Source organism: Lontra canadensis, unplaced genomic scaffold (assembly GCF_010015895.1).
Source record: "Lontra canadensis isolate GAN:19392208 unplaced genomic scaffold, GSC_riverotter_1.0 scaffold3, whole genome shotgun sequence".
In the NCBI taxonomy this organism is placed as follows: Eukaryota; Metazoa; Chordata; class Mammalia; order Carnivora; family Mustelidae; genus Lontra; species Lontra canadensis.
Window position 1 is genome coordinate 42,586,561 of NW_022630997.1, and position 26,421 is coordinate 42,612,981.

Genomic DNA, 26,421 nt, shown 5'->3' on the forward strand with positions numbered 1-26,421 from the left:
ACAATATATACATATATTAAATCATTATATTGTATATCTAAAATTAACATAAAGTTATTGCAATTATATCTCAATTTTTAAAAATTAAATTTAAAAACAAAAATGGGGGGAAGGAGAACACAGATATGAGCCATGTTGTGTGAGGATAGAATCAACAGAATTTGATGACTGATTTGATGAGAGAGATGCTTAATGAAAATGTATCTTCTAAGATGAATCTTCTTAGATTCATCTTCATTCATTCATTCATTCAGCCTCTATGCTGCTGATAGAAAGGATGATGCTAGGGATGCTAGGGATGCCTGGGTGGCTCAGTCGGTTAAGCCACTGCCTTCGGCTCAGGTAAGATATCCTTAATTGAGAAGATCTCAGTGGTCTTTATACAAAGTAACCAATCAGTACCATATGTTTTTTGTTTAACTTTTTATTTTGACCTAATTTCAGACTTAATATCAGGTATCTTTAAAGTAGGAGAGGTAAACGCTTGAGACTTCTCAGGAAACACTCTTACCAGTTCTTTCTTAAGCTTTAAGAACATGTGGATAATGAAATCAATATAAACTGTTATTAAATAATAACCCCCAAAAGTGAAATAGAATAAAGTAGAACAGGATGTAAATATAATAGTATTACTCATATAACAGGATGTAAATTTAATAGTATTACTCAAATAGTATTTATGGAACTTTGTCTTCTGTTTTATGTACACACAGTGAGTCAACTAAATGTCTTTGTCAACTACATGTCAATTACATGTCTTAGTATGAGTTGCAATTTTAAAAGCTTGATGCCACCAATCTAGACAGGGCCCAACAAGCCATTTTTCTAGTGGAAACCCTCCCTACTTCAGTTTATAGGATTAGAGTATAGACTGAAACAAAAAGGGTTGCAGGGGCTTAAGGCATCTTTCATCACTTTGACAATGAATGACAATCCAACTATGTAAAATATATTTTTTAAAATGACTTTGATGTGCTTTAACTTTCCTCTAAGTATTTTTCATGTTTTATTTTGAATATTAGTATTAGTGTTGTTTTTAACACATAAGATGTTATCTGTTTTGGTAACCACTTAGGTTTACCAATATGCTTTGCCAATTACTTTGCTTTCTGTTGCTTCATGTAACCTATTCCTTTCTTCTGCCTCTTTCTTCTTGGTATTATCTATCTTTTAATAGTTCTCTCAGTGTGTGTGTATGTATATATATATATATATGGGTGGGAAACTCTTGTTTCATAGATGTTTAAAATGTCTTTATTTTGCCTTCACTATTGAATGCCAATACATCATATATTTATATATCTCATTTATCATATATGAGATATATCAATTCAAATATATATGTTACATACACACACACATACGTATATACATAAAATTTAGCACTACCAGAAGTGTGTGAGCATTAAATTTTGTTCCACATCCTGGCTAAAACTAGGTATTGTTGGTCTTTATAGTTTTAGCAGTTTTAGTAAGTGTGAAATGGTGCATCATGACAGTTTTAAATTTGTATTCCTCTGATGATTAATGATACTGAGCATATTTCTATATTCTACTTGGTCATATATCTTCTTTCATGGAGTTCAAGTCTCTTGCCCATTTTTTTCAAATGCTTTGTCTTCTTAATATGGAATTTTTAAGTTTTGAATACAAGTCCTTTGTCAGATATATGTACTATTGCAAATATTCTCTCCCTATCTGTGGCTTACCCTTTCATTCTCTTGAAGGTATATTTGAAAGCACAAAATATTTTAATTTTGATGGAGCCAAATTTATCCATTCTTTTAGGCTTGTGCTTTTGGTGTGTCATATCTACATACTGTTGTCTTGCACATTTTCTTATATTTTTTTCTAAAAGATCAACAGTTTTTTTCTCTTACATTTAACTTTATTATTTGGAGTAAATTTTCTATATGGTGTGAGTTAATCTAATTTCATCTTTTTGCATCTGGATATCTAATTGTCTCAGCAAATATTTATGGGAAAAAATACTTTCCCTATTGAATTGCCTTACCATCTTTGTCAAAAATCAAGTGACTCTAAATGAAAGGGTTTATTTCTGAATTACCAGTTCTGTTCCATTGATCATTATGCCTGTCCTTATGTCAATACCACACTGTTTTGATTATAGCACCATTTTATTAAGTTTTGAAACATGGTAGTGTAGGTCTTCCAACTTTCTTCTTTTGTACAAGTTTTTTGTTAAGTTTATCCCTTTTGTTGTATTGTGAATTAAATTTATTTTTTATTTTTATTTTCAGACTTGTTCATGTACAGTTGTTCATGTTCATGTTTCTACAATATGTAGAAAGATTCTTAAATTTAGGTACAATTCATATACATGAAATTTATCTTCTTGAAGTGTGCAAGTTAGTGGTTTGGGGTATATTTCCAATGGTTTGTAGTATATTCACAATTGTGCAACCATCACCAGTAACTAATCCCAGAAAACTTCATCACCCTGAAAAGAAACCCTATCTCCATTTCTCTTTCTATCCAGTCCCTGGCCAAGCTAAACTACTTTTTTGTCTCTGGGTTTGCTCTTCTGGACATTTCATATAAATGGAGTCATATACTACATGGACTTTTGTGTCTGGCTTCTCTCACTGAGCCTGTTTCTAAGGTTCATCCATAGTATATTAGTGTATGTGTATTAGTACTTTTTTCCTTTTTATGGCTGTTATAATTATATATACATATATAATTATATATGGCTGTTATATATTAGTGTATTAGTGTACATGTATTAGTACTTCTTTCCTTTTCCCTTCTTATGGCTGGATAATATTCTACTATGTAAACATGCCACATTTATAACAGATTTTTGTAAATTAATCTGATATACTGTGACCTTCCTGAAGTTACTTCTTTGTTCTAGCAGATTTTGTGGGGACAGAAAGAGTGTGAAGTCTTCAGGATTTTCTACATCATGTCATCTGTGAATGAAGATAGTTTTATTTAGTCCTTTCCAATGTGGATGCCTTTCATTTCCTTATATTATCTTATATTATATTATTATATTACACTGATTAGAACCTCCAGTACAATGCTGAATAAAAGTGACAAGTGGAACTGAGTATTAACCCAAAGAATATGAAAACACTAATTCAAAAAGATATATGCACCCCTATGTTTACTGCAGCATTATTTACAGTAGCCAAGATATGGAAGCAATCCATGTATCCATCTATAGATGAGTGGACAAAGAAAATGTGATATATGTTTCTATCTATATCAGATATAGATAGATATATAGATATATATATCTCCTATACACATACACATACACACACACAGGAATATTACTCAGCCATAAATAAAAATGAAATCTTGCCATCTGCAACAATGGATGGCTCCATGGATGGATCTAGAGAGTATAATGCTAAGTGAAATAAGAGAAAGACAAATACTGTATGATTTCACTCATGTGGAATTTAAGAAACAAAACAAATTAAGACACACCAAGAAACAGACTCCTAACTAAAGAGAACAAACTGATGGTTACCAGAGAAGAAGTGGGTGGGGACATGGGTGAAATAGGTGAAGCAGATTACGAATACACTTACGATGAGCACTGAGTAATGTATAAAATTGCCGAATTACTATACTGTACACATGAAACTAATATAACACTGTATGTTAACTATACTGGAATAAAAATAAAAATAAATTAAATTAAAAAGTGGTATCTGGATATCCTTACCTTGTTCCTCATCTTAAGAGGAAAATATTCAGTCTTTCCCTATTACATACAATGTTAGCTGTAAGTTTTTTTAGATGCACTTTGTCAGGTTGATGAATTTCCTTTTTATTTCTAGTTTCTTGAGGTTTTGTCAAGAATGGATGTTGGATTTTTGTCAAATGTTATTTCTATGTCTACTGAGATGTCATTTTCTGCCCTTTATTTCATTACAATGATGTATTAAATTAATTTTTGCATATTTAACAAGCTGTGAATTCCTGGAATGAATCCCACTGGGTCAGGGTAAATAATCCCTTTATGTTGCTAGATTTGGTTTACTAATAATTTAAAGTTTTTTGTCTGATTTAAGAAGGATATTAATTTGTAGTTTTCTTACGACATCTTTGTCTGATTTGGGTATCAGGCTAATAATGGCCTCATAGAATGAATTAGGAACTGTTCCCTCTTTTCCGAAAGACTGGCAATATTTCTTCTTTAAATATTTAAGTAAATTGTAGAAATACAATTGATTTTTTGTAATTTCTACAATTGATTTTTTTGTATTGACCTTGAATCTCGTGGCCTTGTTAAACTCTATTAGTTCTAATAGTCAAATTTGTTGGATTCTACAGAATTGTTTGCATACAGAATTCTTGTGATGTCTTTGTCGGGCTTTGGTAGCAAGATAATATTGGCTTCATGGGATGAGTTGGGAAGTATTCCTTCCTCTATTTTCTGAACAAGTTTATGAAAGCTAGTTATTATTTATTCTTTTTTTAAAGACTTTATTTATTTATTTGACAGAGATCACAAGTAAGCAGAGAGGAAGGCAGAGAGAGAGGAGGAAACAGGCTCCCCGCCGAGCAGAGGGCCCAATTCGGGGCTCGATCCCAGGACCCTGAGACCATGACCTGAGTCGAAGCAGAGGCCTCAACCCACTGAGCTACCCTGGCGCCCCAGTTATTATTTATTCTTTTAAGTACTTGTAGAGGGGCACATGGGTGGCTCAGTGGGTTAAGCCTCTGCCTTCAGCTCAGGTCATGATCTCAGGAGCCTGGGATCCAGGCCAGCATCAGGCTCCCTGCTCAGCGGGGAGCCTGTTTCTCCCCCTCTCTGCCTGCCTCTCTGCCTACTTGTGATTTCTCTCTCTCTCTCTCTCTCTCTCTGTCAAATAAATAAATAATCTTAAAAAAAAATAATAAGTACTTGGTAGAACTGACCAAATGAAGCCGTTTATGCCTGGGTTTTTCTTTGTAGGAAGATTTTTAAATTACTAATTTATTTAATTATTGTAGATCTATATGGATTTTTTTATTTCTTTTTGAGTCAGTTTGGCAATTGTGTCTTCCTCAAAATTTGTCAATTACATCTAAATTATCTAATTTCTTGGCATGAAGTTTCTTACTACATTCCCTTAAGTCCTTTTCATTTCTGAAAAGTCAATAATTATGTCCCCGCTCATTCACTTCTAATCTTGTTAATTTCTGTGTGTGTGTGTGTGTGTATGTGTGTGTGTGTGTGATTTTTTCAAGATTTATTTATTTATTTGAGAGAGAGAGAGAGAATAAAAAGGGAGAAGGTCAGAGAGAGAAGCAGACTCCCCATGGAGGTGGGAGCCCAATGTGGGATTTGATCCTGGGACTGGATCCCGGGATTCTGGGATCATGACCTGAGCTGACGGCAGTGGCTTAACCAAGTAAGCCACCCAGGCGCCCTGTTTTTGTTTTTGTTTTTTTCCTTGATTAGACTACCTAAAGACTTGTCAATTTTGTTGAATTTTTCCAAATAACCAACTTTTGACTTTATTGATTTTCTCTAATGTTTTTTGTTTTGTATTTTGTTAATTTCTAATCTGTATGGTTTCCTTCTTCTTTTTTTAGTTTCTACAGGTAGACGCTCATGTTATTGATCCTTTTTCTGTAGGCATTTTTATCTATTTTTGAAAGTTTATTATTATTAGTTCAGGTGTACAACATGATTCATTATTTGTATGTACTGTGAAATGATCACAATAAATCTAATTAAAATAGGTCACATACAAAGTTACAGAATTTTTTTCTTGAACTTTTAAGATCTACTCTCTTAGCAACTTTCAAATATGCAATACAGTATTACTAACTAGAGTCACCATGCTTCTCATTACATCCCCATCACTTATTTGTAACTGGAAGCTTTTAAATATTGACTCCCTTCACCCATTTTGCCCAACCCCCGACTCCCATCTCTGGCCAACACCAATCTGTTTTCTGCATCCATGAGCTTGATTTTTTTCCCCCATAGGGTTTAAAGCTATTAATTTTCCTCTAAGTACCACTTGAGCTACATCATACAGATTTTTGATATTTTGTTTTTCCCCTTTCATTCAATTAAAAATATTTTCTAATTTCCTTATAGATTTCTTCTTCAACCCATTAGTTAATTAAAAGAGAACTGAACTTCCAAATATTTGGGGATATCCCAGATTTCTAGGTGTTGATTTCTAACTTAATTCTAGCATGTTTAGAGAACATACCTTGTATATTTTTAGTCCTTGTAGAGTTATGAGACATATTTTATATATACAGGATATATATTCTGTTGTCTTTGGTGGAATGTGAGATCAAGTTGGTTAATAGTGTTGTTTGAGTCTTTAGTATGCTTGCTGATTTTCTCTCTCTCTAGTTGTTCTATCAAGTATTGGGAGTAGGGTATTATTGAAGTCTCTTGCTCTAATTGTTGTGTCTGTTTCTCCTTCACTTCTGTCAAATTTTACTTCATGTACTTTAAGCCTTGTTAGATATGTATATATTTATAATTACTTTATTTTCCTAATTGACCTTTTTATCATTATGAAATATCTTTTTTTTCTAATAGGAGTCTCTATTTTGTCTGCTTTGAATTTTTATTTCTGTGCCCTTTCATGATCTTCTCTATACCTGCATGCTGCTTGAATACATGGAGAGCTTATCAGAGCACTATGACTATCTTTTTAAAAAAATTTGTCACAGAGGTACAGAGAGGGAGCACACAAGCAGGGGCAGCTGCGATCATTACCTGAGCCAAGTAGATGCTTAACTGTATGAACCACCCAGGTATCCCAGCACTATGCTATCTTATTTCCCAGATCTCCTTGATAAATTTCTGGATAGTTTGCCAGTTCATTTTTTTTTTTTTTTGCCTTAGCCACTACTAAATCCACAGACTATCTGAGCCACTATTTTGCCTTGTTTGTATGCCACTGAGTTTGCTACTGTTTTGATGATGGCATTGGGTATAGTCTGTCCAAGTTCCGCTCCACTCTGATGGTTAAGTTGCTAGTTATCATGGCTTGTCCCTTTGTAATAGAACAGGCTCTCCCTGTTCTTAAAACATGGTTCTACTGATTTTCATGAATAACTGCTTTGCTGTTTTAAGTACCTATGGTCAATTTCAGGGTCCTGAAATGGTTGCTTTGATCATTTTATCCAGTTTTATTGGTACTTTTGGGGAAAAGGACTTGTCAAGCTATTCATTCTACCATACTAGAAGTCCCACCTCATAATTTTCCTTTATGATTATGTTTTTGTCAGGTCTTTAGCATCAATATTATGCTGGCCTCATAATGTGAATTAAAAATGCTCCTATTGGGGCGCCTGGGTGGCTCAGTGGGTTAAGCCTCTGCTTTCAGCTCAGGTCATGATCCCAGGGTCCTGGGATCGAGCCCCGCATCAGGCTCTCTGCTCCGCAGGGAGCCTGCCTCCACCTCTCTCTCTCTGCCTGCCTCTCTGCCTACTTGTGATCTCTGTCTGTCAAATAAATAAATAAAATCTTTAAAAAAAAATGCTCCTATTTTTTGGAAAAAGTTTGTGTAACTGTTATTTCTTCCACAAAAAAAAATGCATGATAAAGTATTGAAATCACCTAGGCCTACAGCTTTCTCTAAGAGAGTTGTTTGATTCAGTTTATGTATTTTACAACTATTCAGATTAAAGAATTTGTCCATTTTATCTAAGTTGTAGAATTTATTGGCATAAAATTGATCCTACTATTAATATTCTTTTAGTGTCTGTAGGATTTGAGCTAATCTTTCATCTTTCATTCATGGTATTCGTAATTTGTGTTTCCTTGCTTTTTCTTGACCAGTATCACCAGAGGGTTTATCAATTATTAATCTTTTCAAAGGATCAACTCTTGGATTTATTCATTTTCTCTTTTATTTATCTGTTTTCTATTTCAGTGATTTTTGCTCTTCATTATTTCTTTCATTTTTCTTGGGTTTAATCTTTCCTAGCATCTTAAGGTAAAAACTTAAATTATTCATTCAAAGCTGTATTCTTTTCTAAAACAGGTGTTTAAAGTTTACAAACTTCCTTGTAAAAACTACAATAGCAGCATCCACATTTTGATATTTAGTGTTTTTGTTATCATGTAGTTCAAAATACCTTCTAATTTTCCTTATAATTTGATATTTGGAAGGGTGTTAATTTCCAAGTATTTGGGCTTTTTTCTAGGTATCTTACTGTTATTGATTTCTAATTCTATTGTGATTAGAGAATATACTGTGAGACTTGACATTTCACAGCCCACCATACAGTCTGTCCTTGTGAACACTACATGTGTGCTTCAGAGGAATATGTACTCTGTATTTGTTGGGTGTAGCATCAGATCTTTCATATTTTTACTGATTTTTTTTATTTAATTTCTTTTCAGTGTAACAGAATTCATTGTTTATGCACCACACCCAGTGCTCCATGCAATACGTGCCCTCCATAATACCCACCACCAGGCTCCCCCAACCTCCCCCCCCACCCCCTTCAAAACCCTCAGATTGTTTTACTGATTTTCTAATTGTTCTATTAATTACTAAAATCTTTAATAATAATTGTGAATGCACTGATCCCTCTCTTTATCAGTTTTCTTCATCCATATTGAAACTCTATTAGATGTGTACTTACTTAGAATTGTTATGTCTTCCTGGTAAACTGTGTTATAGAGTGAATTGTGTCCTCTTAGTTTGAATTCCTGTGTGAATATCTATATTGCAGCCTAACCCACAATGTGGCTGTATTTAGAAACAGAGCTTTTAAAGAGGAAATTAAAGTTAAATGAGGTCATAAGCTCTTAACTGTAGAGAACAAACTGATGGTTACTAGAGGGAAGGTGGGTAGGGGGTGGGTTAAATAGGTGATGGCGATTAAGAAGGGCACTTGCTGTGATGAGCGCAGGGTGTTGCATGTAAGTGTTAAATCACTAAATTCCACACCAGAAACTCATAGTACACTGTATGTTAACTGGAATTTAAATAAAAATTGGATTAAAAAAAAGTGAGGTCATAAGGGTGGGGCCCTAATCTAAAAGGACTGATGTTCTTGTAAGAAGGGGGAGATATCCGAGATCTCTCCACCTGTGCACAGGCCTAAAAGAAAGGCCATGTGAGGATACAGATTCTCGGAGGAGAGGCCTCACCACAAACCAATCTGGATGGAACTTGCTTTTGGACTTCTAGCCTCCCAGAACTGTGAGAAAGTAAGTGTCTGGTGTTTAAGCCACATAGTCTATGGTATCTTGTTATGGCAGCCTGAGCTAAGACAGATTGCCTCTTATCTCTAGGAAATATTCTTTCTTAGGACAAACTCCATGTTTTCAAGTTTACTTTGTCTTTTATCAATATGATCATGTCAGCCTACTGTGTTCATGATATATCTTTCTCTATCTTTTAAATTTCAACCTATTTGTGCCTATATATCTATAGCGCATTTCTTCTACATAGTATACATACAGTTGATTTTGGCTTTTTTATCCACTCTGACAATCTCTGCTTTTATTTGGAGTGTTTAATTCATTTACATTTGTTTTAATTGTTGACATGGTTGAGTTGAAATCTACCATCTTGCTATTTCTTTTCCATCTGTCCCTTCTGTTTTTTGGTCCTCTCTTATTCCTTTCCTTTTTTCTTTTTCCTTTCCTGACTTATTTGATTAACAAAGCAAATATCTGTTAGTAATGCATTTTATTTCCCCAACTGGCCTCTTAGCGTATTCTTACAATTTTAACACTTGCTCTAGAATTAATAATACACATTCATAACCTATCAAAATCTAGTTAAGAGTCAATGTTTTACTTCATACCTCCTTCTTCATACTTCCCACTTCTCTCGATACGTGACACGTCACAAGTGTAATAACCTTAATAGTATAACCCATTTATAGTCCCACATCCTTTCAGCTGTATTTGTCTCATCTTTTTTTTTTTTTAAAGATTTTATTTATTTATTTGACAGACAGAGATCACAAGGAGGCAGAGAGGCAGGCAGAGAGAGAGGGGGAAGCAGGCTCCCTGCTGAGCAGAGAGCCTGATGCGGGGCTCGATCCCAGGACCCTGAGATCATGCCCTGAGCTGAAGGCAGAGGCTTTAACCCACTGAGCCACCCAGGTGCCCCCTCATCTTTACTTCTACAAGTATAAATTCCATCTTGCATAAGTAAGAAATCACAAAAAAATAGAGTTTTATATTTACCCACTTATTTACAATTTCTAGTGCTCTTTATCTCCCCCTGCCCAGCATATTCCAGCGGCTTCATCTTCCATGAACTCTGTTCTCTGTTCCTTAGCACAGTGGAATCACCATGCCTTGTTTGGACTCTGGCTCACAAATCCATAGAAAATTACCCCCAGTTAGGAGCCAGGGTAAATAGGGGCTCACTTCCTTTCTCTCAGGGACTGTAGATATATGCTGTCTGTTATCCAATGCCTCAAGAGATACCCAACATGAGGTTTCAAAGTCAAAACAGAATAAGGAAAGCATTAACCTGGGAGGTCACCCTGGCATATGAAATTGGAACCTAAGCAGAGTAATGAGGGTGTCTGAGTAGGAAGATGCCCTATTGTATGGTAAGAAACAAAGAGGGGTGGAGAGAAGGTCTAAGCAGTTTTCCTGACCCTGAGCAGTGCAAGAGGGGTGTTCTAGTTACTATGGCATTATAAGAAATCACTCTAAAACTTAATGACTTAAAATGGCAACGATCATGTATTATCTCCCCAGGTTTACATAGGTCAGGAATTTTTATAGATCACAGCAGGAATGGCTTATTTCTTCTCCACAACATCTGAGATATCAGTTGAAAAACTTGAAGGCTTGGACCTGAATTCATTTGAATCCTCATTCATTCACTCAAATATCTGGCAGTTGATGTTGGCTTTTACCTGGGTTTTTCCATGTGGTCTGGTCTGAACTTCCTCACAATCCAGTGGCTAGATTCCAAGCATTCAGAGAGAGAGAAACAGAGGCAGGCAGAAGTTGTGTTACCTTCTGACCTAGAAAATCATGTAGCATCACATTCACTGCATGCTACTGACTGAGGTAAATAATCCATTCAGGTTCAAGAGGAAAAAACTCTCAATGGAAAAGTATCAATATCTTGTAAGAAGAGCATGTAAAATGGGATATATACTGGCATGACTTTTGAAAATACAGTGCCACAGTTGGTGTTTTCACATGGGGGAGCAGGTTGTTGCAGGGTGTTGGAGCACAAGTTAGATGAAGAGGATGTCCAATGGGAGGGCAGCCAGCTTGTAATGCTTGTACCAGAACAGACAGAAGAAGGCTACTGTGTGGGGAGTAGGCAGCCTCACACAGGATGACAGTCCAAGCAGGGTGAAGAAGGTGCCAGTATATAAGTCAGGACTACACTGGGTGTCTGGCTCTGAGCAGGGTGAAAAGAACATCCAATGGGTGAAAGGATGCAGCAGGCAATGACCAGTACAGGGTGTTGAAACATTTGTGAAGTGAGAAGCTATCTCCAGAGGTTAGGAGGCAGTGGCATTAGTAGGAAACTGGTTACATTCAGGGGGATTTATCAAATAAGTAAAAATACTAAGGATAATGGAACCCAGGTTTCTTATTATCAAAGAAAAAAGTTGCAAATATGGAAAAGGAAAAAAACTAGAATGAACTTTGAATAATTTTGAACAACTGAAAAGCAATGGGCACACTTAGCACCCAAATATTTCTTTCTAAATATGGCACTCAATAAGCCTGGAGTATCTTGTGCCAGAAAGTAAGTGCTCAAAAAAGGATGAGAACATGTCAAAATGGCACAGAAGCCAGTATGAAGGGCATTCCACTGGCTAAAGGCTGGGACATTATGAACTTCAAGATAAATAATGATAATGATATATTACAACTCACAGAATGAAATAGGATTCTATGAGTACACTAATGTAAATAAATTCAAAAATTGAAAGTTTGATGAGGAATAGGATAGTAGCTACATAATTTCAAAGTTACTTCTCAAAAAAATACTTTTTTTTCTTTTAAAGCTTTTATTTATTTAAGAGAGAGACAGGGAGAGCACGAGCAGGGAAGGGGCAATGGGAGAGGAAGAAGCAGACTCCCCACTAAGCAGGGAACCCAACTGGGATCATGGTCTGAGCCAAAGGCAGACGCTCAACTGACTGAGCTACCCAGGTGCCCCTCCAGAAAATACTATTAAACAACAGAAAAAAAATTAAGGTGTAAGACACCACACCTTAATTAAGTGATCAAAGTGAACATCATCAATGACGGGACAAATGAAACCATGTGTCACCAAATAGAATGCAATGAGAAAAACAAGCTCGTATCTGTGATATTACAAATTGAAGAACTATTCCAGATGGAGACTAAAGAGATACAACAATGTTAAGTGAACTTTTGGCTATAAAGGATATTATTGGGACAAATAGTGAAATTTTAATGGGGGTCTAGAGATTAGATGGTAGCCACATTTCATTCACTGTTAGTTTCCAGAATTTGATGCTTACACTCTGGTCATGTAGTGTCCTTGTTTGAAGGAAATACACAAAAATATTTGGTATGAGAGATTATCATGTCAGTAACTTACTCTCAAATTATTCATGAAAATTAGCTTTTTGTACTGTACTTGTAACTTTCCTGTAAATTTGAGGTTGTTTCAAGTTTTTAAGAAAATACCCTATGTAGCATTTTGCAACTCAGATCTTAAAACTTGGATTTCATTAATTAAGACACAACCTTAAAAACAAAATAATGGATTTCATACATGTGATACCTGCAATGAAGTGTTTGTGTAATACAAGGAAAATATCAACATTCTCTATATACTAACTAGAAACCTTAAAAAACATAATCATAGCAATAAAGGTTGACAATAAATGTATTCTTCAAAAAATTATAATAGTTTTCATATGACCCAGTGATTCTACTCCTAGGTATATACCTAAGAATACTGAAAACATGTCTACAGAAAAATCTGCACACAAATATTCATAGTGGCATTATTCATAATAGCCAAAAAAAAAAAAAAAGGAAAAAAAGCCAACCTAAATGTCCATCAAGTGATGAATAAATGAACAAAATTTTGGTATTTTTGGAATTATATTCATCAATAAAAAAGAAGTATTGACACATGCTAAAACATGGCTAAATCTTGAAAATATGTGAGGTGAAATAAGCCAGACACAAAAGGTCATATACTGTATGGTTCATTTGAATGAAATGTCAGAATAGGCAAATCCACACAGGCAGAAAGCAGATTGGTGATTCTCAGGGGGCTGAGGGACTGGAGGATTGAGGAGTGACAGCTAATGTGTATGGGACCTCTTTGAGGGGTGATAAAAATGTCCCCAAATTAGTCAATAGTGAGGGTTGCACAACCTCGTGAATATACTAAAAACCACTTCATTGTTCACTTTAAAGGAGTGAATTCTATGTTATGTGCATATCACAGTAAAAAAAAATCCAGTGAAAGTTTAATCTAGTATTAAATAGATGAGAAATCTATTAACAAATAAATAATCAGAAGTTTAAAAAACATGACAAAGAATATAAATTTTTGCCAGAGGCCAACATTATCCTAGAACTCATTTCACTTGAAAAACAGGTACTGTACACCTATATAAGAGCAATAAATCGATTAAAAATGGTGATCACAATGACTAGGGGGTGCTCCAGCTACTTAACATGAAGCGATCATGAAATATTAAACATCCTGCTAGGCATGAGATATTTCTATACAACAAATACACCCAAAGTGCCAAAATTGCCCATGCTCAGAAATCCTGAACTAGTTAGTAAATGGTGCTAAAAAAATTCATAATCCATATGGAAAAATTATGTTCCTGCTGTGTATCATATACAAAAAACAATTCCAGGTGGATTATAGACTTAAATATAGAAATTGTGAAAGTTATAAAGCCACATACTAGGAAAAGATATTTGTAATACACTTAATAAAGGATGAGTGTATGATTGCTACTACTAACCAAAGCAGTAACAGTGGCTTAAACAAAGTTTATTTTTCTTATAAAAAAATTTGTCTAGTGGTAGGCATTAAAAAGCTGATATAGTGGCTCCATGGAAATCAAGGACTGTTTTCTCTATTGTTTCCATTCTCAGTGACACTTCATGGTCCAAGATGGCTGCTGTACCTTTAGCCCCAGTTCCATGTTCCAGGCAGGAATTTGGAGAAAGGGGGTGAAATGGAAAAAAAGTCATTCCAGAAAGCTTCATCTCCTGACTTTTGTGTACAATTCATTAGCTGCCACTACCTGTAACAGAGGCTGAGAAATAAATTTTCAACTGGGCATAATACCTGAAGTTCTATAGGGGGAATGGATATAATGTAGGTATCTGAAAGTCTATGTTATAAACATCTAGAACAGGGGTCAGCAAACTAAGACCAGTGCCCCAAATCTGCCCCACAGCCTGTTTTGTAAATAAAGTTTCATTGGAACAGTCACACCCATTTATTTACCCATTATCTACAGCTGCCTACTCACTACAGTGAGAGTTGAGGGTCCTGACGGGGCCTGCAAAGTCTAAAATATTTCTACTTTATCAAAAAAGTACACCGACCCCTAATCTAAAGATAAAGGTCTCCTATTAATATGAAAACAATAAAAAATAAAAATAAATGGATATGAAATATAAACAGGCAAGTCACAGACTACAAATATGTACAACATCATGTATGAACTTTCCAAACATAATGCTGAGCATAAGAAGCCAGATACAAAGAATACATATTGTATTATTTCATTTATATGAAGGGCAAAAATTTAAAAAGCTAGTGAAAAGGGTTAGAATAACAGTTATCTTTGGGGTTGAGAGAGGGCATCCAGGAGCCTTGTAGGATGAGGAATGCCTATATCTTATCTGGGTGCCATCTCTCTCTCTCATACTCTTTCTCTCTCTCTCTTTCTCTCTCTCTCTCTCTCTCTCTCTCACACACACACACACACGCACGATATGTAAGTTGTGCAATTTTTTTTTTCTAACCAACCCAATAGCACAGATACCTTCTTTTAAAACCTAAAAGTCTGGCAAAGATTAAAAAGTTTGGTAAGTCACTGCTCTGGTCAAAAGTAGAAGAGGGGCACCTGGGTGGCTCAGTCGTTAAGCGCCTGCCTTCAGCTCAGGTCATGATCCCAGAGTCCTGGGATAGGGTCCTGGGATTGAGCCCCGCATCGGGCTCCCTGCTCAGCGGGAAGCCTGCTTCTCCCTCTCCCACTCCCCCTGCTTGTGTTCCCTCTCTCACTGTGTCTCTCTCTGTCAAATAATAAAATCTTAAAAAAAAAAAAAAAGTAGAAGAAAACAGGCCCTTCCATATATGTTCCTGGTGAGACTGCAGATTGGAATAACTTCTAGAGACCAAAATTACAAAAGCATATATCTTTTGACCAGCAACTCCAGCTCTAAAAGTTTATCCTCAGATATATTCACATTTATGTAAAATAGTATATGTACAGTGTTACAGAGGCAGCATTTTTTGGTAATAGCAATGATTATGCAGCCATTAAAGAATAAGTAAATTTTTACAATAATAGATATTCTTCAAAATATACTGTTAAGTGGAAAAACCGGAACTAAATAGTGTATATGATAAATTTTATGTAAAAATAAAAATAATTAAAATGTACAAAGTTAGCAAAGGAATCAATTAAATTTGTTAATGAAGAATTCTTACCTGGTTCCTTATTTTAATTCAAGTAACTTTAGTGTTTCGACATTTAAACTGATATTTCCTATTCAACTGGCAAATAGTTATCAAGTCTCAAGGATTTCCTCCTTTCTTATTGAGAATTTTTATAGTGAATCATTTTTGAAATGTATCAAATACTTTTTTAGCATCTATTGGTTTTATTTTTTTTTTCATTTAATTCATCAATGTTAAATATACTACATTTGCAGGTATTGACCCATCTTTGTATTCCTAGAATAAATCTTATTCAATTATTTTTAAAAAATCAACCCAAAGCATATAAAACTAAAATAGAACAGAACTGGGTTATCTACTTTTGTGACCGTTGGCTATAAAATTTTAAATAACAACTATAATTAGGATAGAAGAGGAAGGTCTATCTTCACATAATTATATTAACTTTAAATTTTAGAATATTTTTAAATTTTAGAATATTTTAAAAGAAATAAATCTAGACTATAAAGTCCAGAAAGATTATAAAAAATAAACGTATTTAGCAGAATAGTATGCCATTAATTAAACTGAAAGGAAGAAAAACACCAAGACAGTTCCAAAGTAAATAAAATATATAAATACTAATTTCAATTTTAGTATCAGTTGCAACTTACAATAAGAGATTTTACTCAAATAATAAAATTATAAACTAAAGGAAGATCTAAATAAAAGGACTGTATTTCTAGCTAGAATACTATGTTAAGATGAGAAATGATTGAAATGTGTATATAAAGTATTTAGCACAGTGCCTGGCATCTACTAAAAATTCAATAAATTTTGGGGCGCCTGGGTGGCTCAGTGGGCTAAAGCCTCTGCCTTCGGCTCAGGTCATGATCCCAGAGTCCTGGGATGGAGCCCCACATCGAGCTCTCTGCTCAGCAGGGAGCCTGCTTCCTCCTCTCTCTCTGCCTGCCTCTCTGCCTACTTGTGATCTCTGTCAAATAAATAAATAAAATCTTTAAAAAAAAATTCAATAAATTTTAATTCTCTCTATACCTTCCCTAATCTAATATAAAGTTACAATGCTAGACCAATTAAATCCCTGAAGAACATTTTATAAAATTTGAAGCAAATGAAAATAAAATTCAGCTTAAGATGTAAAGAGGACACAAATACTAAATAATATATGTTGTTTAATGAACACTGGTAGATTTGCCCTAAATATTTTAAAAATACAATGAAAACAACATGATTTTAAATCAAATATAGAAAAATTGTTCAAACAAAATAGGTTCGACAGCATAAAAACTTAGTTCATACCTTACACCATATATTATTTAAAGTCTGCTGAGTTAAAGAGATAAACACAAAATTCTATAAAATGCTATTAAGAATACTGTAATAGTCCATCTTTCTTTTTTTAAAATTTATTTATTTATTTGACAGAGATCACAAGTAGGCAGAGAGGCAGGCAGAGAGAGAGAGGGAAGCAGGCTCCCCGCTGAGCAGAGAGCCCAATGTGGGGCTCAATCCCAGGACCCTGAGATCATGACTTCAGCTGAAGGCAGAGGCTTAACCCACCGAGTCACCCAGGTGCCCCAATAGTCCATCTTTCTAAAGATAAAATCCTGACTAGTATAGAAATGAAGGTAGTAGAAAGAAGCAGTAGTAGAAATGAAGGTCAAAAGTGAAATGGTAATATTGGATCATTTTAAAAAATCTGTTACACAGTAAATAACAAAAGGAAAGCAAAGGGAAACATTTTTATGACATTCATAACTTATAAAGAAGTACTAATTGCAATACAAAGACACTAATGGAAATATATAGTTAGTACACTAAAAATCTCACAATAAGCCATCAAATTAATTAATTCCCTTAGGATACAATTTATATTCTTTACTATGGCCTTGTATCATCTAGTCCTCCCTGCCTCTCTGATTTCATTTATGGTTTCTCTGCCTGATACCATCCTCCAACCACATTGACCACTTTTCAGTTCCATGAACACACCAAATACTTTCCCTTGGAAACATGAAGCTCTTTTTGTCCTTAGGGCTTTTGCACATGCTGCTCCTTAACTGTCAGGAAAGCTCTTTCCTCACTCTTCACACAGTTAACTCTTTAATCTGTATGTCTCAGATCTACCCTATCTGATAAGTAAATCCCTATCTAAAGTAAATCCCCCCCCATAATGTCCTGTTTCAGTACCCTGTCATCTTCCTTAGAGCACTTCTCATCTTTTGTATTTTACTTGCTCTTGTCACTCTCCCTCATTAGACTTCAATTGTGTGAGTCTCACTCCCTTATATTCCCCAGTACAATGTCCAAAAACAGATGTACTCTATAAATATCTATTGAATTAATGAAGAAAAACTGAAAATTCAACCACCAGATAACAAGGGAAAGCTCTGGGGCGCCTGTTGGCTCAGTGGGTTAAGCCTCTGCCTTTGGCTCAGGTTATGATCTCAAGGTCCTTGGATAGAGCCCCGCATCAGGCTCTCTGCTCAGTGGGGAGCCTGCTTCCCTCTCTCTCTCTCTCTGCCTGCCTCTCTGCCTACTTGTGATCTTGTGATCTCTGTCTGTCAAATAAAGAAATAAAATCTTAAAAAAAAAAAAGGGAAAGCTCTAATTATGATATTAGGAATATTATATAAGTATTTATATATAACTATTCAAATTTGACAGGTATGGAAGTAGTAAAAGAAATATTTATATGGAATAATGGTGAATGGTAAAGCAGACCACAAAATAGGATGCACATATACAACAAAGTAAGGAAAGTGTATATACAACCAAATTCAAATTACTGGAAAATAATTCATGGTGATAATAATAGATTATAACAATTAGCAGACTTTTGTAAAGAAAAACAAGTTGCTGACAACAATTCTGGTATAAAGTCAGTATTGTGGAAAAGTGCTTACAAAATAATATTAAGTGAAAAAAACAGAGCATAACATTGTATGTACACCATGATTACAGCTAGGTCAAATTAATATATACTGAAAGAAGACACAGAAATAAAAATATGTATTGCATCAAGGCAATAAATGTGCATAAAATGTGACCTTAAAATCTTCTTTTAAGGTTTTAAGCTTTTAAAAATAATATATATATATATATTTTTTTTTTTTGACAGACAGAGATCACAAGTAGGCAGAGAGGCACGCAGAGAGAGAGAGAGGAGAAAGCAGGCTCCCTGCTGAGCAGAGAGCCCGATATGGGGCTCGATCCCAGGACCCTGGGATCATGACCTGAGCTGAAGGCAGAGGCTTTAACCCACTGAGCCACCCAGGTGCCCCTAAAAATAATATTTTATAATGGGAGATAGCCATAAGTAAGTAAGTAAATAAATAGTCAATCTCATCTCAACACATAATAAATAATGACTAAATAACATTTTGGGTACATATCTTTAGTCCTTTTTTCTAAAATTCATATAAGCAAAAAATATATGTAAACTCAAAATAGAACCACACTATCCATACTATTTTTAATTCTGCTTTTTTTCATTTGATCATATATCATATTCATTTTCCCAGTCTATAGTGGCTTAATAATCAAGTTCCAAAAACAATTTAAACAACAAGTAACATTAGTGGTGGAGAGACACATCAGTGGACTACACAAAGCAAAAGCAGACCCATGGCCCAGATCCATACTAACCTGCAACTGTTAAGTCAAACATTAAGCATTTCTAAGGATCAACCACAGTATCCATAAAACAAAGCAAATACTGAAAGAGGGTAAAAACTGATAAGAAGAACCAATGTAAAGAACCAATCTTCATAGAGTGAAGGAATGAAATACACTTGACAAAAGTGACAGATCCAACTCCCAGAATAGTCTCCCAAGCATTCCATCAGACCGGTAACATACAACTCACACCATAGCCCCAGGAGAAGTCCGAGCTGCCTTCTGTAGAGATCCCTGTGCCTGTATAGCTTGGAAAAGCAGATCTTGAATTCCCAGTGTCAGCTGATGTAAAAGGCGATTCTTGTGTGATGTCAGACTCACTAAGTGCACAATTTGGAAGGAAGAGAGAAAACAGAAAAATTGTTATACTTCCTCAAGTTTCTGTAGCAGTAACTACCCAGCAATTTACTAGGTGACAACCATGCATACAAATATATCCACAGAAACAAAAATAAATGAAGAACTTAACATTTAAGCATCATGGAAAAGTCCTAATTCCCGTAGAATTGATGACAGTGATTCTAAATAATTCTAGTCATAGTTTACAACAAATACTTTAGCATTCCACTTACAACATCTACCCTTGAAAACGAAAGACATTTCAGAAATATGAACAGTAATGTCTGAACTTGTATGGCACTTTCATAGATGTAATTCCATTTTATCCTCACAACAACCTGGTGATGTAGAACTCAGTTTACCCCCATTTAAAAAAATTTTTAAGTTATATTTAAGTAATCTCTACACCCAATATGGGGTTCAAACTCATGACCCCAAAATCAAGAGTTGCATGCTCTTCCAACTGTACTAGCCAAACACTCCAATTAACCCCATTTTAAAGACAATCTGAGATTGAGTTCGATATTGAAATTAGGTTTTATTACTATAACTTTTCTGTGATACCACACTGCTTCTCAGAACCCTCTCTGAAATTATAGTATGCTGTTTGTTTGTTTTTAAAAGATTTTATTTACTTGGCAGAGATATCACAAGTAGGCAGAGAGATAGGCAGAGAGAGAGGAGGGGAAAGTGGGCTCCCTGCCAAGCGCAGAGCCCAATGTGTGGCTCGATCCCAGGACCCTGAGATCATGACCTGAGCTGAAGGCAGAGGCTTAACCCACTAAGCCACCCAGGTGCCCCACAGTATGCTGTTTCTTAAAATGGTAACTGCAGCTAATGCTTGTTCATTTACCATATGCCAATCATTGTGCCAAGTTTTACATACGTCATCTTATTTATATTCACAACACCCTTTAAGAAATACAACTATCGTAAGTAACTTGCCTGTTGTTACCCAGCTAATAAGTGGCAGAACCAGGATTAAAAATGCTATGTTGGGGCTCCTGGGTGGCTCAGTTGTTAAGTGTCTGCCTTCGGCTCAGCTCATGGTCCCAGGGTCCTGGGATCCAGCTGCATAGAGCTTCCAGCTCAATAGGGAGCCTGCTTCTCCCTCTCCCACTCCCCCTGCTTGTGTTCCCTCTCTCATCGTGTCTCTCTCTGTCAAATAAATAAATAAAATCTTTAAAAAAAAATCAGATGTTAGAGCTTCTAGGTGGCTCAATTGTTAAGTATCTGCCTTTGGGTCAGGTCATGATTCCAGGGTCCTGGGATCGAGTCAGGCATCAGGCTCCCTCTCCCCTCCCCCTGCTTGTGTTCCCCCTCTAGCTGCCTCTCTCTCTCTGTCAAATAAATAAATAAAATCTTTTAAAAAATAATAAAATCAAATGTTAGACTCCTTCTGAGTCTTGGCTTTTAACTATGTCACAATACTACTTTTCAAGGGTTGTAAGTATGATGTTTCCATTAGCTGTTCCAGAATGAAAACTGAATGGTACTGAAAATGTGATAAAAGTTCTTGTTTTGTTTCATTAATACAAGACTAGATATCAAGCCTAAGCCAAAAAACACTTTTGCCATTATCAAGTGTAATAAGCAAATGAGTACACTTTGTGTTATTACCTTTGGGAACTTGTGTCTTTTTCATGGCTTTCATTGGTAGAAGAAATTTCATCTAGCTGCTCTGGAAGAGGATGATGACTAATAGCATGTTTTGTTATTCCTTTCCTGTGAAAGATTTTTTAAAAAGTTATATTTCCTGTAAAGAAAAAATATATACTTTTCAATAACTTGACTACAGGTTAGTCACCTACTTCCAGCTGCTCTGTGACTGCACTGTACTATATGGTAGCCCCTAGCAACTAGCAGTTAAAATGTGGTTAGTCAGTGTGGTGAGCACCAGATGTTGTATGGAAGTGTTGAGTCACTATACTGTATACCTGAAACTAATATTACACTGTATTTTAACTAACTGGAATTTATATAAAAACTTTAAAAATGTAGTTAGTCAGACATGAGATGTGTTTTAAGTATAGAACACGGGATTCTGATGTCTCAGTACAACAAGAATGTATAATAGAGCATCAATACTTTTATCTTGATTACATGTTAAAATGATAGTATTTGGGATATTCTGGGTTAAAAAATACACTCTTAAAGTTAGTTTCACTACAAATTTAAATTACAGTAAGTTATAACCATAAACCTTTTAGAACAGTTAACACAAAATACGGTTATAACACCCAAGGCGAGCGATGATTTGGAGAAACTAGATGCCTCATACACTGCTTATGGAAATGTAAAAAGGTACAGCAACTCTGGAATAGTCTCATAGTTTCTTTTTTTTTTTTTTTAAGGTTTTTTAAGAAATTTATTTATGAGAGAAAAAGAGAAAGAGAGCATGGGGAGGAACACAGGGAGAGGGACAAGCAGGCTCTGCACTGAGCACAGAGCCCACCGTCAAGTTGGATGTGGGGCTTGATCCCAGGACCCTTGAGATCATGACCTGAGCTGAAACTTAACTGAGTAACCGAAGAGCCCCAGTCTCACAGTTTCTAATAAAATGTGTCCCAATGTCAGTTTCCTGGCTTTGACACTACACTAGTTACATACGTTGTCGTCATTGGGAGAAGGTGGGTGGAAGGTTCATGGAATTCTCTGTATGATTTCTGTAATAGTCCATAATTATTTCAAAATAAAAAGTAAAAAAATTAATTTCATCTGTTTCTACTGTTTTTTAACGTGACTACCTGAAATTTAAAAATTCCATATGTGGCTGTATTATATTTCTATTGGACAGAGCTGCTCTAGAGAGTTCAACTTGTACATTAGATTAAACTAAGGGATCAATTATTATATGTTCCAGTCTCAATCATCTATAGTAGACTTTCCTCCCCCACAAAATTCTGCAATAAAATAAGTTTAGGGAACATGATAAGCTAAACAAAGTACATGGGTCTCTTTAGAGTCTTCAGTTTGCAAATCTATATTATAAATCTCTAATACTCTTACCTCATAGGCAAGGAAAGTGAAGCACAGAGAGATTAAGTAACCTAATTAAGGTCATATCTATGAAACGGAGACAGGATTCAATTTCAAGTACTCTGGCTCTGAGGCTTCTCAAAACAAATGAATAATTTGAGATTTTAGTGAATGGAACCATTTTTGTATACAAAGATAAAGCTAAGGGCACAGTCAGCAGAGCTTGTACTTGAAATTATTTCTCAAATGGTGGGGATGGATTTGTGCAGAGCTATTTGTACTTCTCTCATTCAGTGATCCTACAACGAAAAACTTGTCTTTGAGACAGTGGTAGTAAACAGAAATGTGGAATCCAGCTACAAAAAAGAAACATAAGTCTGTCAAAGAAATCTGACCATGAAATGATGATTAGATAATACCAAAGAAATACTAAATTTGATCATAGCATTGTTTTCATGTAAGAAAATACTGAGGCACCCAGGTAGCTCAGTTGGTTGGGCATTTGTCTGTTTGCCTTTGGCTCATATTGTGATCCTGGGGTTCTGGAATCTAGCCCTGCATTAAGCCCCACATCAGGCTCCCTGCCCGGCAGAAAGTCTGCTTCTTCCTCTCCTGCTGCCCCTCCCCCTGCTCGTGTTCTTTCTCTCACTCAAATAAATAAAATCTTAAAAAAAGGAAAGAAAATACCTATAATTTTTAGAGATGCACACTAAGGTATACAAGGGTTAAATGGTAAGTGTCTGGGGTTTTGCTTTCTTATTTACAGACGATGGACAGAGAGGCTGAAAAAAGATAAGAGAGATGAAGCAAATATATCAAATTTTTGCTAATTGTTGAATGTAGGTGATAGGTGGTTCATTATATTATTCACTTTACACATATGTTTGAAATTTATCACTTTTTAAGTGTTAAGCTGTATGTTGAAGATTGCTTTTTTTTTTTAACTCTTTTCAATATTTGTAATTTGGAACTATTTAGGAAGAAAACTAAAGTTCCTTCTTCAAAGCAAAATATTCTTACACCTAAAGTAAAAATTGTTTTATTTTACTGTCATTTAGATACATATAATCCCCCTGTGTCTTCATTATTCATATCATCCTGACTCCTCTAAAATAGAGAATCATCTTTGAAGAGAGTTGCCTTTAGAGAATAGAGAGTATCAATCAAATCAACAATAGAGAACAAGTAATGTAATGTAACTATATTGGAGTAATTTTTTCCACAAATGATTTTTTTTACTCTCAGAATGGTCAGAATAATTATAAAAGCAGATTTTTAGCTAACTCCTGTTCCCTTTACCGGAAAATTACTTTCTTTTTTCTACTTCCTAAAAAGCTTATTATCTGAATTGCTACTGTGTAGATATCCTATTACTTAGTAGATAATGAGCTTCTGAAAGGCAAGGAAGGATCACAGATTTTCTTTGTATGGCTACTGTACCAAGTAAAGGTGGGAAAGGACAGGAAATTACCAATTACTGAGGATCTACTATGTGTCAAGCCCCGTGCCATCACTTTAGATAGGCTTTTAGAGAAAGTCTTAGTCCTATATTACAGAAATGGATGCTCAAATATTTATTAATCTGCTGAAAAGTCACATGACTAGAAAAGAGCCTAGTCAGAAACCCAGACTGACTGAAGATCCCATGCTTGCTATTACCATGTATAGTTAGTATTTACTTTTTAAATATATGGTTGCTAAAATTACATAGCTCCAAGGCAAAAAAAAAAAAAAAAAGTTGGAATTTGAGGATTAAAAAGCCCAAGCTCAAAACCTATTGGTTATATAATCTTAGGATGTGTAACCTTTCTAATATTTCACGTTCTGAAAAACTGAAAGATAATCATACCCATCGTACAGAGTTGTTGCAAGGATCAAGATGTGAAAGTCTTTTTGAAAGTATAAGGCATCAACAAATATACAACTTTATCATTACTTGCTAATTACAACACTTCACCAGGGGTGGGAGGTGGGTTTTTAAGCTTAAATATTTGCTCTCTAGAGCAAAATTATCCTTAAGGATTCTGAAGTTTAACCTCAGAGGTGGGGAAGCAGTATACATAACGATTATGACCAAAGCTTCAGGGTCAGACTGACACCAGGTTTGTGTGCTCCACCACTTTCTGCCTGTATAATCTTTGGCATGCAACAATCTTAAATCTGGGATCTTTATTTGTAGAATGTGCAAAATAATAATCCCTATTCTGTATCCTTGCTGATAGGATTAAGTGAGCTAATGCATATAATCAGCTTTGCATTGTGCCTGGCACTAGATAAACTTAACTTTTCTCTAGCACTCAGCTATTATTAACTTCTCGATTTGTCAATGCCCGTCCGTTGACAGGCATGAAGCACTGAGGAAACTACAAATGCCGCAGGGGGGCCAGTCCCTGAGTTCAGGAAGTGTAGCCCCAAAGAGCCAAGTCCTAGGACAGCACAAGTGACATGCCCTTAGCTGGAGATGGAGGCAGACCGGGCAGCATCTGACAAGTCTGGGAGGCGAGAATTCCAATGAAAATTTTCCTTTCCCCGCCCTGGAAACGGAAAAGTGAGAAGCACTAGTTGGGAAGGGCCCCAACCAGAGCGCCCGAGACCCGCCTCAGCCTCCCCCGGCCCGGGCTAGTTTAGCAGAGCAGTCCACTCACAGCTCCAAGCTTTGAGGAACAGCCTTCCGAGTGTATCTGGAGATCATCCTCCTCTTCCTCCTCTGCCGCGGAGGGGGCGGGCACGCCAGGGTGGGGGCCTCCGGACCTGGCCCTCCGGCCGGCTCCGACCCGGCCCCCTCCCTCCACCTTCCGGCCCCGTCACGCCCCGTCGCCTAGACTCCGGACCGCCGCCACTCCCTGGGTCCCCACCCCTCCAGTCCTCGGCCCTCCCTGCTTCCTCGCAGGGGCGGAAGTGACGAATGCACCGGGGCACCCGCGTAATGCTCCCGTGGACGCACAGCAGTGACGCCACCTGGGTTCCGGGCCCGAGGGAGTCTTTCAGCGCTTCCGCTGGCCTCAGGTAGCCGTGAGCCGTTTGGACTGACCTTGGGCAAGGCTTTGGCAGGTAGCTACTGGCAGCTCCCGACCGGCTCACGCGGTGGGAGGGGTGGTCCAGGAAAGTTCCGCAGCGGAGACGCGTGGGGGAGACGCGAGAATCGTAAGCGGAATTGGCTTCTTTGTCGAATGGAGGGAGGGAGTTTAGTCGGAGTAAAGAGCACTAGACTCCCGCTCAGTCCTCGACTGCGTGGTCGCTTCTGTATGTGCCAGTTTTCTCACTTGTACAGCAAGGAGTTAGCCTGCGTGACCTAAAAGTCCCTTCGAGTTCTGACACAGTTTCTTCATAAAATGTGCTTGGCATTATGGGTTGGGTGGATGGAATTATCTGTCCCTCTGGGTTGAGAAGCCAAGTGATGATTTGGACAGACTGGTTAGAAGCTGCAGGTTCCTTTCGACCTCGTTTTATTAGCCCATGAGAAAACCGAGTAAGAATCGAACTCGAATTGTGCCTTAGAATGGGCCATCCAGTACAGTTCCTCCCTTTCCCAAGCCTCATCTGGCCGCAATAGTAAGCGAGTACTTTTGTTTTAAGGGAAAAACCCTTAGAACCTAGAGATACCTACCGCCTCTTAACATACCGGAGTTATGTACCACCACCATCACCACCACCACCACCCCCGAAAAAGGGGCAGTTTTAGGACAGCTGCACGATAAAGAACCATGCACAAATTATTTTGGTGTGAGATGATAGGACATGAATATTTTGTGGTTTTGGGTTCCTCTATGCCCTTCAACATTCATAAAAAGAGATTTAAATTCTTCAGAGTGAGGGAGATTGCCCTAAAGAG

General features: G+C 36.4%; 2 protein-coding genes across 7 annotated transcripts in view; one reads left to right on the forward strand and one right to left on the reverse strand.

Moving 5' to 3' along the window:
* FAM149B1 (family with sequence similarity 149 member B1) overlaps positions 1-25,480 on the reverse strand; it is an 86,120-nt gene extending 60,640 nt beyond the window's left edge. For 2 of the 5 annotated variants that reach the window (XM_032840581.1, XM_032840556.1), the window contains exons 1-4: positions 25,235-25,480; positions 21,231-21,335; positions 19,462-19,591; positions 10,843-10,890 (exon numbers count right to left, since the gene is read on the reverse strand). In XM_032840581.1, coding sequence (XP_032696472.1) covers positions 10,843-10,890; positions 19,462-19,591; positions 21,231-21,335; positions 25,235-25,281 — 330 coding nt within the window. In that variant the 5' untranslated portion in view covers positions 25,282-25,480. Of the gene's footprint in view, positions 1-10,842; positions 10,891-19,414; positions 19,592-21,230; positions 21,336-25,234 lie in introns of those variants that run through there. The other 3 variants (XM_032840574.1, XM_032840564.1, XM_032840592.1) reach the window with 3 other exon arrangements.
* A 211-nt stretch (positions 25,481-25,691) lies between these two features.
* The window catches only part of ECD (ecdysoneless cell cycle regulator), a 36,512-nt gene continuing 35,782 nt past the window's right edge, over positions 25,692-26,421 (forward strand). The window contains exon 1 of one of the 2 annotated variants that reach the window (XM_032840627.1): positions 25,692-25,733. The gene's annotated coding sequence lies outside the window, so the exon portion shown is untranslated. The other variant, XM_032840634.1, reaches the window with a different exon arrangement.